The sequence below is a fragment of the Meriones unguiculatus genome, chromosome 8 (assembly GCF_030254825.1).
Source record: "Meriones unguiculatus strain TT.TT164.6M chromosome 8, Bangor_MerUng_6.1, whole genome shotgun sequence".
Taxonomy (NCBI): domain Eukaryota; kingdom Metazoa; phylum Chordata; class Mammalia; order Rodentia; family Muridae; genus Meriones; species Meriones unguiculatus.
In genome coordinates, this window is record NC_083356.1 from 22,974,183 (window position 1) to 22,990,345 (window position 16,163).

General features: G+C 54.6%; 1 protein-coding gene across 1 annotated transcript; it reads left to right on the top strand.

Annotated features, from left to right (window-relative positions):
- Positions 1-392: 392 nt before the first annotated feature.
- Il2rb (interleukin 2 receptor subunit beta) lies at positions 393-16,150 on the top strand. Its single transcript, XM_021636765.2, has 10 exons — positions 393-661; positions 3,852-3,972; positions 4,658-4,781; positions 5,451-5,529; positions 7,501-7,606; positions 9,390-9,538; positions 10,052-10,220; positions 10,800-10,929; positions 11,806-11,890; positions 13,482-16,150. Exons 2-10 carry the CDS (start codon positions 3,885-3,887, stop codon positions 14,187-14,189), a joined length of 1,638 nt encoding a protein of 545 aa, XP_021492440.1. The 5' UTR covers positions 393-661; positions 3,852-3,884; the 3' UTR covers positions 14,190-16,150.
- Positions 16,151-16,163: the final 13 nt, after the last annotated feature.

The window sequence follows — 16,163 nt, forward strand, 5'->3', positions numbered from 1 at the left end:
CTTTGAAAAGAAGAAGGTTCTAGAAGGTCCAACCAGTGGCCATGAAATCGCTTGCCAAGCCCCGAGAACTAGTCATCCCTAAATGCTAGCCTGGGTAAAAGGTATCTCGGAAGGCTGAGGTGAAGGGAGGTGGCTAGTGTGGGAATCAGTTAAGGGTCATAGAGAGATGTGTGTGCGGGTGGCTTCGGTGTTAGGGTGTCAGAGTGTGTGTGTGTGTGCGCGCGCGTGTGTGTGAGAGAGAAAAAGAGAGAGAGAGAGACCAGAAGGCGATGAAGCTAGGGTAGCAATGTGTGAGATGCAGTGGGGGTGGTGTAGGCAAAGAAGGACCTGCCCCCTCAGGCTCTGCGCATAAGGTCCCTGTACCACAGTGCCTGTGTGAGTGTGCCGCCACAGGCGGTGGCTGCTCCTGGGCGTAGGAGGAGATCTTATCAGGGCTAGGTGTGTGTGGAGTTTCAGGCTGCCTCATCACCCCCCATCTCTCCACCTCCCGTTGGGCCTTGCCCCTCATCCTCTATGCAGGAAGTGGGCTCGCTCTGGGTTTCAGTCTGTTGCTGGCCTAGCTGCTGTCTGCTACCTAAGCTGCGGAGCAGGAGATGGCCGTGGACCCAGTCTCCAGTGGGACTGCAGGGACCGTATCGCCACAACCCCATGACGCAGCCAGGTGATGCCCCTGAGTGGACTCCTGGGGGCCTAGGGCACCCCACCGTCTCTTGCTGGTCATCCCAGGGGACAGAGGGCTGGGGAGGCACTCATCTCTGACTCAGTTTCCCCTGGAGTTTCTGTCTGGGCTTTGATGGCTCCACCTTTGTCTTGGGGTTCCCTGGGGATGGGGTAGTTTGGCTGTCATGGTTTCTTCTTTAAGAATATGCCCTTTCCAGTGTCAGGCCACACCGGCTCCTTCCCAGCCCATACTGTGGGGAGCTGTGAGCCATTTTGCTTTGAGGGCTTTCCCTGGGCCCTGTGCTGTGATGTCTTAGCCCAGAGGGGTAGAGGAAAAGGTGAGTAGCTAGAGCCAATGCTCAGGCTGCATAGTGTGTGGCTTAGGTGGGACCTACCCCTGCTTCCGGTGGAGTGTGGCTCAGCCTGGGAAATACTCCTGAGGCGGCTAGTGAGGGAGAGAGAAGGAATCTCCCCTGGGACCTAGCTGTGAAGCCAGATATGCTGACTGACAGGCGTGTGAGGGTCCTAGGCTGGAGGCCAGAGGTAGGGTTCCAGCTTAGATTTATTTCTTACTTTACTGGGTGGCTAGAGAGGCCAGGAGCGCCTCCAGGCACTGGGCTGCCTGACATAGGAGCTTCCTACCTTTAGCTGTGTTTGTAGCACTTCAGGGCTAAAGGTGGTGTGGCTAAGGAAGGCACAGCTACCTTTGAAGGTCCTTTTACTTCCACACATTCTTCCAGGAGATGGCCTCAGTTAAACAGCAAGAGGTGAGCGCTGTGTGTGTGTGTGTGTGTGTGTGTGTGTGTGTGTATCTTTGTGAATGTGTGTATCTTTGGAGAGGTGGTTAGAGAAGGGATCTCTGAGGTCAAGGGTCAACAGGTCTGAAGGACAAGTTCCTGGCTGTCATATGCCCTTAACCGACCCTGGACCCCACAGACCTGTAGGGCCTCAGACTGCCCAGGGCTGGAACTTGTTCCTTTTATCCTGGGAAACAGGCAGATTTGCGCCTTGAACTTCCCATGTGGAAAGAGCAGTCACAGAACCTACCTTGTGCTGTGAGATCACGCTGTGACATGTGTGGGTCCGGCTGAGGCAAGGGAACACGGCTGTCAGTCACCGCTGACCCTCCTCCATCACTATCATCATTGTACTGGAAATCAGGTGACCCAGTTAGAACGACCTGGGCCTGTGGGGTGACAGATCCTGTCAGAGGCCTCGGAGGAGACAAATGAGTCAGGGGTGGGAATGTCTGGTAGCCGTTGAAGGGCATGCGTGGGTGAGCCTCAGGGAGGCAGTGCCTGGGACTCTGAAGTCTTGGGCCTGCTCTGCCGGAGGCCGGCCTCCTGCTGTGTGGTTGTGAGTGGCTGTCTTAGCCTCCCAGAGACTCCATGTCCTTCTTGCTGAAGGATGGTGCTTCTGGTACCCAGCCCCCAACCGGACCCTTCCAGAACCTTCCATATTTTCTTGCATCTAACATTGTCCAGGATGGGTGAACACTCCTGTGCCTCTTCAGCCAAGGGTGGGGAGCAGGCTTGAGTACCTTTCCCTAGGCCAGCTGTGCCTTTGGGTGGGGTTTGTGGTCCGGCCCTGAGCTGCCGATGATCGTGCCCTTTTCATCCCTTTTCCTCTCCCTCAGGGTTATGCTGCAGGCCTCTCTCAGCTTGAGGCTGCTCAGAGGTCTGGGCCTAACCTGGCTTGCTGCCTCATCAAAGACCTAAAGTGCTTTAGATCGGCTGTAGAAGCCTCTTGCTTGGGCTCTGTAGGGACACACTGGGCCCCCTGCTGACCCAAGCACCTCCCAGACAGGGAAGTTCTGAGTGGAACTGCTCTGTAGACTGGGCCCCAGGAGCCTTGGTCTGCTTGTTTGTGTAGCACAGACACTGAGAGGCTGCTGAGCTGCTGTGCAGAAGAGAGTGGCTGGGAGCCTGAAGGAGCACACGGCCTGAGCAGTGCTTGCTGAGCATACCTGGCAAGTGCCGCCACCAGGTCCCCAAACCCAGTCTGTCCGCACATAACTTTTATCGAGCACCTCCTGTGTGACAAGCTCAGCAATTTGGAGTGGGCACTCTGCCCTGAGAGTCTGGCACCTGTCATGCCAGAGGGGTGGGCAGCAACCCAAGGCAAAATGTCCTTCCTTCATGGGGGAACCAAGGTGTCACAGAACTAGAAGATAGAGGACTATGAAAGGGGCCTTAAAGGATAGCAGGAGCCTTGGTGGTCAGCTCTAGGGAGGCGTTTTAGAAGCTTAGACCAGAGCTACCAGCTTGTGTAGGCTACAAGAGCCACCCAAGGCAGAGCTTGGTGGCCCTGTGCCACTCCTAAGCCTACCTTTCAGCCTTCATCGCATTTTTCCAGTTCAGCCCGTGAAAGATGAGGGTCGACTCTCCAGGGTACCCCATGGCTGGCCAGCAGCTGTCTGCTATGCGATAGACATTATTTTGGGAATCAGACCCAGGAATGAATGTAATCCAAATGTTCCTTGTCCTTATGGACTGTCTATGACTAATGTGTGCAGGGGTATGTGTGTGTGTGTGTGTGTGTGTGTGTGTGTTTGTGTGTGTGTGTTGCATTTACATTGAACACTGTTCCAAGTCGTGTGCTAAAAGTCTTGAGCTGTCCTTCTCTAGCCTGCATGGTGCCTGAAGGATTCCTTCACCCAGAGCATCCGTGAAGAAGATGACGCCCACCTGTCAGTCCCCTAGCAAGCTTGGTTGTCCAGTCGCCTGTGTAGCACTCACAGGGCTATGATGTGTCCCTGTCACCTCACCTGGTTACACGGGGTGGGCCCCTGCCAGAAGATACTTTACGTGGGAGACCGCTTTCACAGCATGCTCGGGAGTGTCCCTAGAAATCTCCTTGTATCATTACCGCCGTCATCAATTTCTCACGATGGGTTTGTAAGGACTGGTTTGGTCCGGTGCTTCAGGCATCCCTGGAGGTTTTAGAATGCATCCTCTGAGGGATGGATTTACTTACTACTGTGCACAAAACAAACAAACAAACAAGGTTGACACAAAATGCAGTGAAGTGTGTTAAAAAGATGGCAGCTAGTTAGGATCAGGAAGGAAGGGAGTGAGTGCCTGCGGGACAGAGGGCCTGGGCTGGGCTGCGCTGCCTCTGGCTGGGTGGAGAGCCAGCAGGGTAAAGGTTCTGACCTGTTCTCACTTTGCTTTCTGGTCTCCTCCACTTAGGGCTCGTGTTCTCAGCTCCGCCTCTCAGATGTGATGGCTGCCATAGCTCTGTCCTGGCGCCTGTCTCTCTGCCTCCTCCTTCTGGCCCTGGCTACACCTTGGGGGTCTACAGCGGCGAAAGGTGAGGATCCAGGTTTTTTATGTCCGTGCTCTCCCTGACTGGATGCCCCAGCCCAGCCTCCTGCTTCAGGGAGGAGGTCCATCTACAGCGGGAGGCAGGGAGGGAAAAACGAAGCAATGGACTAGAGGGCAGCTGTCCACCTCCTCAAGGCCTGCACAGGCCTCTCCCAGGCGCGGGCAGAGGCTGTTGATTTCCCTGCTTGGAAACAGATGGGAGCTCTGTTTCCTCCCTTTGAAACAGGTCTGAATTGGGGATGGCAGACAGCTCGGTGGGCAAAGTGCCTGTCATGTGAGCATGGGCACTCAAGTCCAGACTCCCAGCACTCATATAAAAGGGTTTAGAAATGGGCTGGCAAGGTGGCTCACTGGGCAAAAGGCTTGCCCCACAAACCTGACAACCCGAAGTCAGCCCCCCAGGGCCTATGGTGGAAAGAGAGGGTTGATTTCCAAAAGTGGTCCCCTGGCCTCTATGCCCATACCATGGCATCTGCGCCGTGTCCATGTCACACACACACACACACACACACACACACACACACACACACACGAAATGAGCTTGAATCCTGCCAGTTTGATTTCCCTACCTCCTCCTCTGGTAGGCACAGGGTGCCAAGAGGAGGATAGTGAACTCGCCCAGAAGCCATGTGTGCCCCATAACCAGCCACTCACACCCACTTTGCCCACAGATCGTCCCCATCTTAAGTGCTTCTACAACTCGAGAGCCAACATCTCCTGCCTGTGGAGAGAGGAAGAGACCCATCTCGGCCCCCAGGTCACGTCCTGCAATGTCAGCGCCAGGTCGGACACCAGGTAAGCGTGGCGTGGTCACAGGGCAGAACCTCAGGGCCGTGGGCACTCTGAGCTGTGGAACCCTGAGCCTGAGCTCCACGGCACTTAGCACCAACATCGACCACCCAGTCATTTGGGTCCCCGAAAGTGGGTGGGATCCAGGCTCTAGCTGAGAGCTACCGAGGTCCTGGACCAGGTCGTCTGGAGACAGTGGCTGTGAGCCTTTGAGGCAAAGTTGGACTCCATATCAGAGACAAGCAGGATGCATACTTGTTGCTTCCTGAGGTTTTGTTTGTTTGTTTGTTTGTTTTTTGAGTACTCTGGTATTTTGAACCCTCAGGCAGCCACGGGGCCACATTGCCTGAGGTAATGCTGTCCTGTGGGGACAGGGACAGGAAATACCTAGGGAGCCATAGGTTTCTTCAGGCTGAATTTAGCTGTGTGAGAGCTTGGGGGCTCTCAGGTGGGGGTGGGGCTGTAGTGACATGCGTTTCTTGGTCACTCTGGCTGCTGGGAGGCCAGGCTGGGAGCGGGAGTAGTGAGGGCATGAGAGGACGTTCTGGAGCACAGGGAGCAGCTGGCCTCTTGTCCACCGTGCTGCTGCCCCCAGCACAGGGAGCCCCAAGAAGCGTCTCTGGTTGGCTCTGTAGTCCTGCCTTGCTCTCTAAGGTGACTTTTCTGTTCTGCAAGGAACTGGAACCACATCTGCAAGTTTTATCTGGAGGGGCAGGCATCCTGGGCCTGCGACCTGGTGCTTGGGAAGCCAAATGTAAGTAGCATGGGCGGTGATATGTGTGTGTGTGGTCTGTGTGCAGGTATGTGTGTGTGGTGTGTGGGCGTACACAGGTGTGTGTGTATGTGTGTCCATGTCCTCAAGTCCTTCCAGCTGTGGGCTGAAGCCTCAGGGTGGGCCTGGTCCTCTGCAAGCATCAGCCTGGTGATGCAGAGCAGGCCACCTGAGCTGAAAGGGAAGGACCGGAGGTGGGGTGTTGGGCCTGCATCCTTGCTGCCTTTGCACAGATTGTCCCCCCTCCTCTCTGCCGTGGGTCTTGCCATCCTTTTACATCCCAGTAGTAGTGACAATCATACCAGACGCTGGCTGAGGCCTTAAGGCTAGGGCACAGAGTCATGCTAGCATTGACATCCCGGCCTTAGTGCTATCTCATCATAGCTTAGTGACTCTGTGTAGCTTCGGTGCCTCAGTTTCCCCTTCCATCAAATAGAAAAGAAAATGAAAGCTCCCTCAAAGGCTTGTTCTGGGATGGAGCAGATGATGAGAGTAATAAACAGACCCCGGCAATTTTGTCTCCTTCTCAAGGAGGAATTTAAGGCCGAGAGAGATGTGGTTGGCATCTGTAGAAGGTCACCCAGCCCTAGACAGCTGCGGCCTCCTGGTGGCTTTTCCATATTGCCCAGATGCCTCTTGCAGGGCCCTAGGTCCAGACCATGTGGATGTAGCTTAAAATTTTCCTCAACTCCTCTGGGCAGGGGCAGAGCGAGGGCAGGGGTTTGCCCTGGGGAGTTCAGGTAGTGTTGTCCAGGCTTTGGCAGGCTCCGTATGTTCTCAAAGAAAGGGAAGGGAAGGATGGTACATAGCCCAGCTGGCCAGCACCCACCTATGCCATCCTGGGAGCTTTGCAGGGAACTGGCTTCCATCCTGGTCCCATTATGCCATAGCTGTGCGAGTCCCTAACCCTCTCTGTGTTTCAGCCTCCCGGGCTAACTGATGGGAATAGTGGTAGTGTAGGTCTGTCTGAGAGGGTTTTGAGAAACTGCAAAGAGGTAATTTATGCAAAGAAGAAGGGCAAAAGTTCCCAGCAGCCTGGTCCTGGCAAGGCTTTGAGGACAACCACAGCAATAATAACCAAGCCGGGCCATTATTAAGGGGGTGAACCCAAGCTGGTGGGAGAGGTGAAGGCAGTGTCCTCTGTGAAGTCAGAAGATGTAGTACCTGTTTGCTTGGTCAGGGAACTCTGATGGCCAGGTTTGGGGCTGGTAAAGGTCAGAGGACCTAGGCCTCAAGGCTTGTACTGCAAACTCCTACCCAGTCTCAGAGCATAGGTGTTACCATAGCCTGCCTCTGAGCCTCCTCCCTTGGCCTACTGTCCACACACAGGCCTGCCTATTTGGGGGACCATGCCACTCACCCTCTGTGCTCTGGTCACTCTGGGAAGCGGTGTCTGCAATGGTCTCATGTGAACCCATTTCCTGCTATCTAGCTGAGTGGTCACAGTGAGCAGTATGGGGGGCAGGGAGACTGCTGTGTTCATCCGAAAGATGTGAGCAGTGGCTACCCGGGACACACTCAGTACTTTCTTCCAGAAGAATCAGGGGACAAGGCTAGTCGACAGGTCCTGTTATGCTTTCTGTGGCTGTCCTTCCTGGGGTCTTTGCTACTTGCATATCTCCTGTGATGAGAAAGTTCCTCCCAACCCTGGTGGTCTACATCAGTTTACATCAGGGATTACTGAGTGACTATGCTCCCTGTGCCAAACCCAGCCTTTGCCCATGTTTGTAAATAAATAAAGTTTTATTGGAATGTGGCCCTTGAGTTGTGACAGAGACTGTGTGGCCTGTGCGGCTAAAAATGCTCACAGCCTGGCTGGTTACAGACAACATTTGCTGCCCCCTGCCTTAGCCAGCCGGGTAGAGACAGGGCATGTCCTTGCCTTGACGTTTTAATGGTCCCTACTCCTCAGTGGCTTCTGGCAGCTACACCTCTGCCTTTCCTCCCTCGTAGTCCCAGAAACTGACCGCCGCGGACGTCCTCAACATGAGCATGGTTTGCTTGGAAGGGAAGGGCTGGAGCATGGTGGAGACCTACAATTTTCATCCCTTTGAGAACCGTGAGTACGGAGTCTAGGTTTGTAGGTGACCTCTCACCTGTCAGCCTTTCCCAAGCCTGTCCCAGTGCCTATCGGAAAAGCTCCCCCAGATCCCAACCTCCCCGCCCCACTCCACCCCTGCCTGGAGCACCCTTGCCTGGAGATTCCCGCTTATCCTTCAGCTCTCACCTAGTGGCGGGTCTGTCCCTCCGCTGGGCCTGCAGCTCCCCTCAGAGTCTCTGAAGCAACTCCCTGAGCATTCAGATCCAGGCCCGAGCAGGGGAATGCTTGCAGAAGGCTCAAGTGTTGAATGGCTGAATGTTTTCCAACGTTGGAGGCCATCTCTAGAGAAGAGAAGGGGTATAAGTGAGATCCAGGCAGAATTCAAATCGCAGCCCTGCCTTGACTCATCCGGCTGGCAGCTCACATCTGGGCCTTAGTTTTCTTCTCTGTGAAGTGAGCATAATTAAGGTCGCCATGTCAGGAAGGAAGGAGAGCTAGGATGCCTAAACTGCTCAGCATCGAGTCACAGGAGAAAACCAGTGTTTAGTTTGGGGAAAATGAAGTAACTATCACACTTAAAATCCACGCAGGTAGGAGCTGGAGAGATGGCTCAGTGCTTAAGAGTTCTGGTGGCTCTTGCAGAGGTCCTGAGTTCATTTCGCAGCAAACACATCATGGCTCACAACCATCTATGAGATCCGATGCCCTCTTCTGGTGTGCAAGTATACATGCAGACCACTCACACATAAAATATAAATAAATAATCCAGGCAGGCTGGGCATGTACTTGCCAAACTTGTACCAACACATTCCCACAAATATTAATATACAAGCATATAATTTGTATATATATAATTTGCATATAGTATAATTTCTCAATTATACTATTATGCATCATAGAGGTTTATAGTTTATATTTACATTTAATAAGTATGCTAGTGGAATACACAGATATAAATTTATGTAAAATGCTATGTAATTAGAGTTACGTGTTTATAGTTATTTAAATTTATGCCATATATAAATGTTTTAATATATGTATTTTATAAACAAAAATACATCAATAATAGATACATGAATAAAATAAAGTACATGAGCTGTTGCCTGCACAGCTCTCAGTCTTGAAGCAGGGAAAGGCTGCTTGGCAATCACTTAAAAGCTGATATGTCACTCCTGGAGAGTGCCTCAGGTACCAAAGGCTCGGCAGACACCACAGTCCCTGAGCCAGGCATCCCGGGAGGGACAGTGGGTGCAAAGGCAGAAGATCCCCAATAGCGTCACTCTTTCAGGCCAGGCAGAAGCAGAATAACAAGAGCAGTGGCCGAAGTGGCAAAGCACCACTAGGGGAGGGAAGGCTGCTCCATATGAGCACAGGACTGAGGAGAAGCAGGTGCAGGGGAAGAGGAGCAGGGGCCGAGAGGGAGGGAAAATGGTTCAAACCGGAGTGGAGTGAGTTCAGATGAGGGGGAGAAGTGGGGAGGTGTGGAGGAGGAAACGGAACAGGTTCAGAGTAGGACATGGAGAAGGGAAAAGAAGTGGGGCACTGCAGAGGAGGAAGGAAGAAGGTGCAAAGGAGATGAGACATTTGCAGAGGAGGAGCAGGTGCAGAGGAGGCCCAGCAGGTGCAGAGGAGAAGGGGCAGGTGCGGAGGAAGAGGAGTAGCAGTGGAAGAGGAGAAAGCGCATCAAGTGCGGAGGAGGAGCTGGTGCTGGGGATGCTGTGAGGTGCAAACTGGGCTGAAAGTTCTTGGTATTGTACTGGTTGGTTCATGCTATCTGTTCCCTTCTCTCCTCTGTCTGCAGTTCGCCTGTTGGCCCCTCATTCCCTCCGAGTCCTGCACATTGAAGCCCACAGATGCAACATAAGCTGGGAAGTCTCCGAGGTCTCCCACTACATTGAAAAATATTTGGAATTTGAGGCCCGGAAACGTTCTCTTGACCAGAGCTGGGAGGTGAGGGCGTGGCCAAGGCCCTGCTTCGGCGGCACCTCCCTGTTCTAGGGCACGCGTTTGTCCTTTTCTCCAAGGCTGCTGTGCAGCTGATTCGTGCTGCTCCTCCTCTATTGCTTGGCGCTACCTGCTTTGCCCATGTTTTTATGGCTTGAGGACGCACCTGGGTTTGTGTCTATGTAGAACCCAGGGCAAGGTGGCCTGCACGGCCTGGCTGCCACCTTTTCACATTACAAATGCAGTGAGTTTCCTGGCTGCAGGGGAACAGGGGATGCTGGGAACTGCGGCTTATCATTCACGCACATGCACACGCGCGCGCGCACACACACGGTCCTTTACTTCTCTGTAGACTGTAAGGGGGAAGAGGGGGAGGGAGACCGTGGGATTTAGGGCCCCAGCAGCCAGGAAATCAGGGAGCTTTGGGAAAAGCTCCTTGCTTAGTCTCTCAACCTGGTTGTGGGAGGTGAGGAGGACAGCGGAGACGTTGCTCAACTGGATACTCCCATCTCTGCCCAGGATGTACGCCTGCTAAGCCTCAAGCAGTGGCAGCAGTGGCTCTGCCTGGAGACGCTTGCTCCTAACACTTGGTATGAGCTTCAGGTGCGGGTCAAGGTCCAACCAGTTAAATCCAATACCCGGAGTACCTGGAGCCCCTGGAGCCAGCCCCTGACCTTTAGGACAAAAGGTACCGTGGACAGCTCGGAGGGAGCTGGGCTGCAAAGGTGGGGTCGGATTCCCCTTCATCTTCCTGCACTTCCCAGAGACAAGGCTAACAAGGGGTCAGCCATGGCCCACGAGTGGTAGAAAGACTGTTTCTTTGTGTCCACTCTGAATCACTAGAATTCAGGGCCGGGACTACCCTTTCCCAGCCCTCCCTGCAGGGCAGGTTCTGTGGCACAAGGTAGTTCTGCCAGAAGCAAGGTGGGCATAGCCTCTCAGCCTGGATACTGTGGGCTGCCCCACCTGGCAGGGACCCTTGAGGGCTCATCCCTCATCATGTCACTTGCTGGGTTCAAGGGACACGGAAGCCCTAGGTGTGATGCTCAAAAACCTCAGTAACTGGGGTAAGGGGTCAGTCTGGGCAGGGCCATTGCTTTTAAGCATAGCCTGCCTTTCTGGAGCCTCAGCAGGACCGAGGATCAAGTGCTTAGCAAAAGTAAGCCTGGCCAGAAACCGGAAGCTGTCAGGGTGTGACTCAGGAAGGAGGAGGGGAGGATCCGGGATTCTGGGGACTTACTGACCTCTCCCCTTCTACTCCTCGCAGCCTGGACAGATCCTGGGGAGAAGACTCTTCCCCTAGCATGGCTCAGACACCTTCTTCTGGGCCTCGGCTGTGGTTTAGGCTTCTTGGTGTGTGTCTGCCTTTTGATCAAGTGCCCGTACCTTGGGCCATGGTAAGGAAACCCCTGGCCAGGCTCCCCTCCCCACCCCATCTCCATCACACACATTGTTCCCGGTTGGACTGGGCTGCACCCTGCTCCCTCACACCTGCCCTCCCTCTCCCTCCGTCCCCTTCCTCAACAGCCAATCTGTCCCTATGTCCCAGCTCTGAAGTTGCTATGGGAAGGGGAGGTAGAGCGTGGCAGGAAGAGTTCCCAGAAGGCTTCCCGAAGCTCACAGGGGCTTCTGGGTGTCTTTCCCACCACTCTCGGTCCCCTCCTATCCATTCCAACCTCGCCACGCTCCTGCCTGAAACCCTTCTTAGAGGGTCTCCATCCCCACCCTTGAGAGCCTCCACTGGAAACTGGGCGCCAATCAGAGAGCGGCCCCCCTCCCCTTTCTCCAGTTAGATACGTCAGGTTCTAGGCAGCTGAGTGAGCGGAACACGAGGTAGGACTTTAACTTCCGCTCGCTGTCTCCGCAGAGCAGCTGCCGTTGTGCCGTGCCCGAAGGGTACCACCCTCCATGGGGGGGGAGCTCACTTGCACGCCTCTCTCCCTCCTCCCCCTCTAGCATGTGTGGTCTCCCCGCACGCAGTTCCGTGCCCACAGAGTGGGCAATCCTGTTACACATTTGCTTTGGGTGTGTCTTCTGGTCAGCAGGCCAGCTCCTGGGGAGCAGAGGCCTCCTCTTCGGTTCACTCTTGTGTCCCCGGCACCCCGTACCATGTTCTCCCTTAGTGGCTGTTCAGTCAACATTGCTGGATGAATGAATGGATGCAGGATAGGCCCGTCCCCTGCTCTCAGGGCTGTGGGGCTGGTGGTAGGCCATGATGTCAGCTCCTTCCTGGTCACACCCTCCGTTTCTCCCCCTCTTCCCTCCCTGGCTAGGCTGAAGAAGGCGCTCAAGTGCCATATCCCAGATCCCTCCAAGTTCTTCTCCCAGCTGAGCTCCCAGCATGGAGGAGACCTTCAGGTAGGAGCCATGGGGTAGAAGACAGAGGGGCAGCCCAGGGGCAAGCTGTGGGGCAGATACGTGACTAGGTGACAACGGCTTTGCCTTCGGTGAGAGGATACAAGTTGCTGAAGGAAGCAGCCTGTCCCGTGGGCACAGCTCTGTCCCCACTCCTCACGGGAGCCTCCTATCTAAGCTGCAGGGCTGTGGCTCTAACCCTGCCTCTGCCACTGCCTGGCTAGGTATGTTACAGGGCTTCCCAGTGTCCCAGGGTCCTGGCTTTTACAACCGGGGAAAAACAAAAACAGTGATACTATGTGTACGTGGACGGCCCGGGGACTGTTTCCAGGCACAGGATGGGTGCTAAGGAGCTGCAGGAGTTCCTGTCTGCTTCTCCTGTGCCTGGGGGAACGGATCAATTCCTGCCGCGTCCAGTGAGTCATCACTGTAACACAAATCCTCAGGCCACAAGCCCTGGGTTTGTTTTCAAAGTGTGACCCAGACAGTCATAGCATCTCTCTCCCCAGTCTACCTCCAGAGGCAAGGGGTGGATGGAGGGTAGAGGGCCTCTACTGTTACCAACCCCAGCCTAACTGGGGTTCCCACGGTTGGGAGGCCTGTGGCGGGCCAGAGAGAGCTGTGCTGAAGATGCGAGGGCCAGGCTGGGCTCTAGTCTTGCTGGGCTGGGCTTGTGTGCTCCCATCAGGCCTGAGCAAGACCCTTATTAAACTCTCAGAACTGAAGGTGTCTTATTGCAGTACTCTTGGTGTGTGTGTGTGTGTGTGTGTGTGTGTGTGTGTGTGTGTGTGCGCGTGTGTGCAGGTTTCTGAATGCACGAGTGTGTGTGTAGTGGGGTGGGTAGCTCCTCAGAACTGTATTTTTGAGCTGGGCGTGGTACAGCACAACTTTAATACCAGCAGGGGCAGGCAAGCAAACGAAACAACCCTGCTTTTCCTGAAATCCATTCTTCTTCCCCGAATGTGGTGAGGTCCTGACCAACAGACAAACGCAAGCAAACCTTGGCTGGCTGAGGGTCAGCAAGGATTCAAGTTGTGGCCTCTTTGTGTTGTGGCCAGTCGCCATGTTGGTGGCCTCTGGTGTCATGAATCTCACTCCACCTACATGTAGGTTAGACTGAGGGTCTGCCATGATGGGGAGAGGAGCCACCAATTCTCTATCACTGTGGCTCAGGACCTGTGTCCTCACTGTACCAGCTTCCTGTGCCTTGAGGCAGGATGGGCCCTCAAGGACATGGCCAGCTGGTTGACTCCATATGAGACAGTGGGGTTTCTGGCCCTTCTGTGTTCTCACACCTAGTTCAGTCAAGGTAGACAGCAGGTGCTCAGTAGCCAGCCTCACTTGCCCCTAGCCAACATCCTCCCAGACGTCTGTGAACCAGTGCTGGGGCTGTGTTCATCTGTCATTGTGGCCCAAGGTGACAAGCTCAGACAGTCCGTCAAGACAGCAAGGCTACAGGACGCTTCCGGGTTGGGGGGTCCTAGGTGCTGCTGAAGGATGGAGGTGGAAGGGCGGGGGGCGGGGGGAGGTGTTGAGTTCAGTGGTGGGGTCGGAGGTGGGGCAGCCCATTTATTCCCCTCACTTTCTCTGGCAGAAATGGCTCTCCTCGCCCATGCCCTCATCCTCCTTCAGCCTTACCGGCCCTGCCCCTGAGATCTCTCCACTGGAAGTGCTTGACCGAGACACCAAGGCCATGCAGCTGCTCATGCTACAGCAGGACAAGGTCCCCTTATCCTCCCCCGGCGGCCACTCACAGGGCAGCTGCTTCACCAACCAAGGCTACTTCTTTTTCCATCTGCCCGACGCCTTGGAGATCGAATCCTGTCAGGTGTACTTCACCTACGACCCCTGCACGGAGGAAGATGTGGAGGAAGACGGGCCTGGGCTGCCCGAGGGATCTCCCCTCCCCCCTCTGCTGCCCCTGGTGGGAGAACAGGATGACTACTGTGCCTTCCCTCCCAGGGATGACCTGATGCTCTTCTCCCAAAGCCTGAGCTCCCCCAGCGATGCCTATGGGGGCAGCACAGAGCCTGAGGAAAGGCCTCCCCTCTCCCTGCAGGAGGGACTTCCCATCCTCTCGGCCCCTGACCTGATGGGCTCACAGCGCCCTCTGGAGCTGGTGCTGGAAGGGGATGGAGAGGGGCTGTCTGCCCATAGCTTTGGGGAGCAGGACGGTGTCCCTGAAGGCAGCCTTCATGGGCAAGGTCAGGACAGATGCCAGGGCCCTGCCCTGGCTCTGAACACGGATGCCTACCTGTCTCTTCAAGAACTGCAGGCCCAAGAGCCAGTGCACCTGGTATAGGCAGGTGGGCAGGATGGAGATCCAGCTGCCTGGGTAAGGTCAGGCTGGAGGGAGACTGGTTGAGGGTTCTCCTGAGGACAGTCCACTGTGGAAGACCGTCCCTGGTCATCCCCACCCCCAAACCTAGTCATCCACTTCTCAGCTCCACTTGCTGCTTCCTGGTCCAGCCAGGAGCTGAGGTGGGGAGGGGGCGGTCAGCTCCGCCTTCCTATTTAGTCATGAGGTCACTAGCTTCCTGTACCCGCCTCACTGGCCCCTGCTCACCTTCACAGGGCAGCCAGAACTCGCCTCCCCAGACACAAATATGACCTTGCTACCCTTCTGTCCTTGAGCTTGCTGTGGTTCCCTGCTCCTCTCTGCATCATTTCAGTCCCAACTCTTGCCCCACCAGCACCGCTGTGGAAGCAGCTGTCTTCACGGAGGGATGTGAGCTGTCAATGTCCTAATCAGAGCAAACAAAGGGGTCCTGATAAGACGGGAGGCAGCTGTCACCTGAGATTCTAGCCATGCCCCTGACCCACTCCCATCCCCCAGCTATGTAACTCTGCCCCTGGTGCGCGTGTCTTGGGAGATGCTGGCATAAGTGGCGGGGGGAAGGGTTGACTGGGGTGAGGGCTCTGTCTATGTATCTACAGGAACATCGATTCTGGGGTGGGTTGTTTTTTTTTTTTTCTGTGAAGCAGCTGCTTTGGGGTCTCCTATGTCTCTGTAAGTAAGCCTAGCAGACTGAAAGGCTCACCAAGCTGGACTTGAGTGCACTTGATGTCGTATCTGGGAGAAGCACAGAAAAGCTTACACAACAAGCATGGTGTCGGTGCTGCCCTTTGTGGAAACCTCACAAGGAGCCTCTGGGTCTCCTGGGGTCCCCCGCTCTTGGCTTACACCTTCACAGGCACTGTTCATTGAGCCTCATCTAGATGTCAAACGTCCCTCATCTTCAGGCTTCTCTTGAGCCTCTCTCGAGGGAGCTACTGCTTTCCTAAGGTACTCAAACTTCGCCATTTCATTCCTGAAGGAGATAAAGGGGACAGCTCCTGACCTGTATTCCTTCTTCCGAGCTATCACCTGGCTTCCCAATGATAGGCTCAGGATGGACATAAAGAGCTACACAGCAGAGGCTGTTGGACCTTTCCATGACTAGCCTCACCCACGCATGAGATCCAGCAGCCCAGGCAGGAGATCTCCCTCAGATGAGAGGCACTACTCTTTACAGACATCTCCGTCGGCACAGAGCCTCAGTTTTGGTCACTGTTTCAGAGTTGATGGTGCAGTGGTGTTCAGAGCCCATCTCAGAAAAGCAGAGACCCAGACCTAACTAATGGATATCCTGCCCACAGTGCCTGCCTCAGGGCTCCTGCTTACTGCTTGTGGGCTGTCTGGCCACACCACAGGCCTGACCTAGCCAATCAGGTTATCGTTCAACCAAAAGTCCTGGGAGCAGGCTCTTGGGACAAGCAAGAAGAGATGAGCCAATGGAAAGGAAGTTCAGGCCCCACGTTTTTTCCTGCCTGCCAGGGGTCAGAAGTCTTGCTTCCTTATGTATGAAACTCCACACATCCCCTCCTGCCACGGGATGCTGTCTGTCACCAGGCTCCTCTGTCTCAGCGACAGATGAGCCCGGAGCTCTGCACCCACATTCTTGACTGTATCCCAGGCAAGTAGGCAAACCTTTGGCGTTCTCTTGCCTTACCTCCCAAATAAAAATACAACCTATTTCCACTGCAAAAGAGGTCTGGGAAGGATTCAGGTCCCTCTCTTTTAATCATCTCTGCGTGCCATCTTTGTAATTATTTCCTGGAATGTTTTAAAACACGTTTACTTTTTTTAATTATGGTTTAAATACATGTATTTACAGATTTTTCTTCATATCGCTCCCGTGGCTGGAAAACCCAATCTTCCTATAAATAAAAGGTGATTGTAAAAAAGCAGATACAATAAAACTATGTAATGTGTGACTCTGATCTGGGGTTGGAG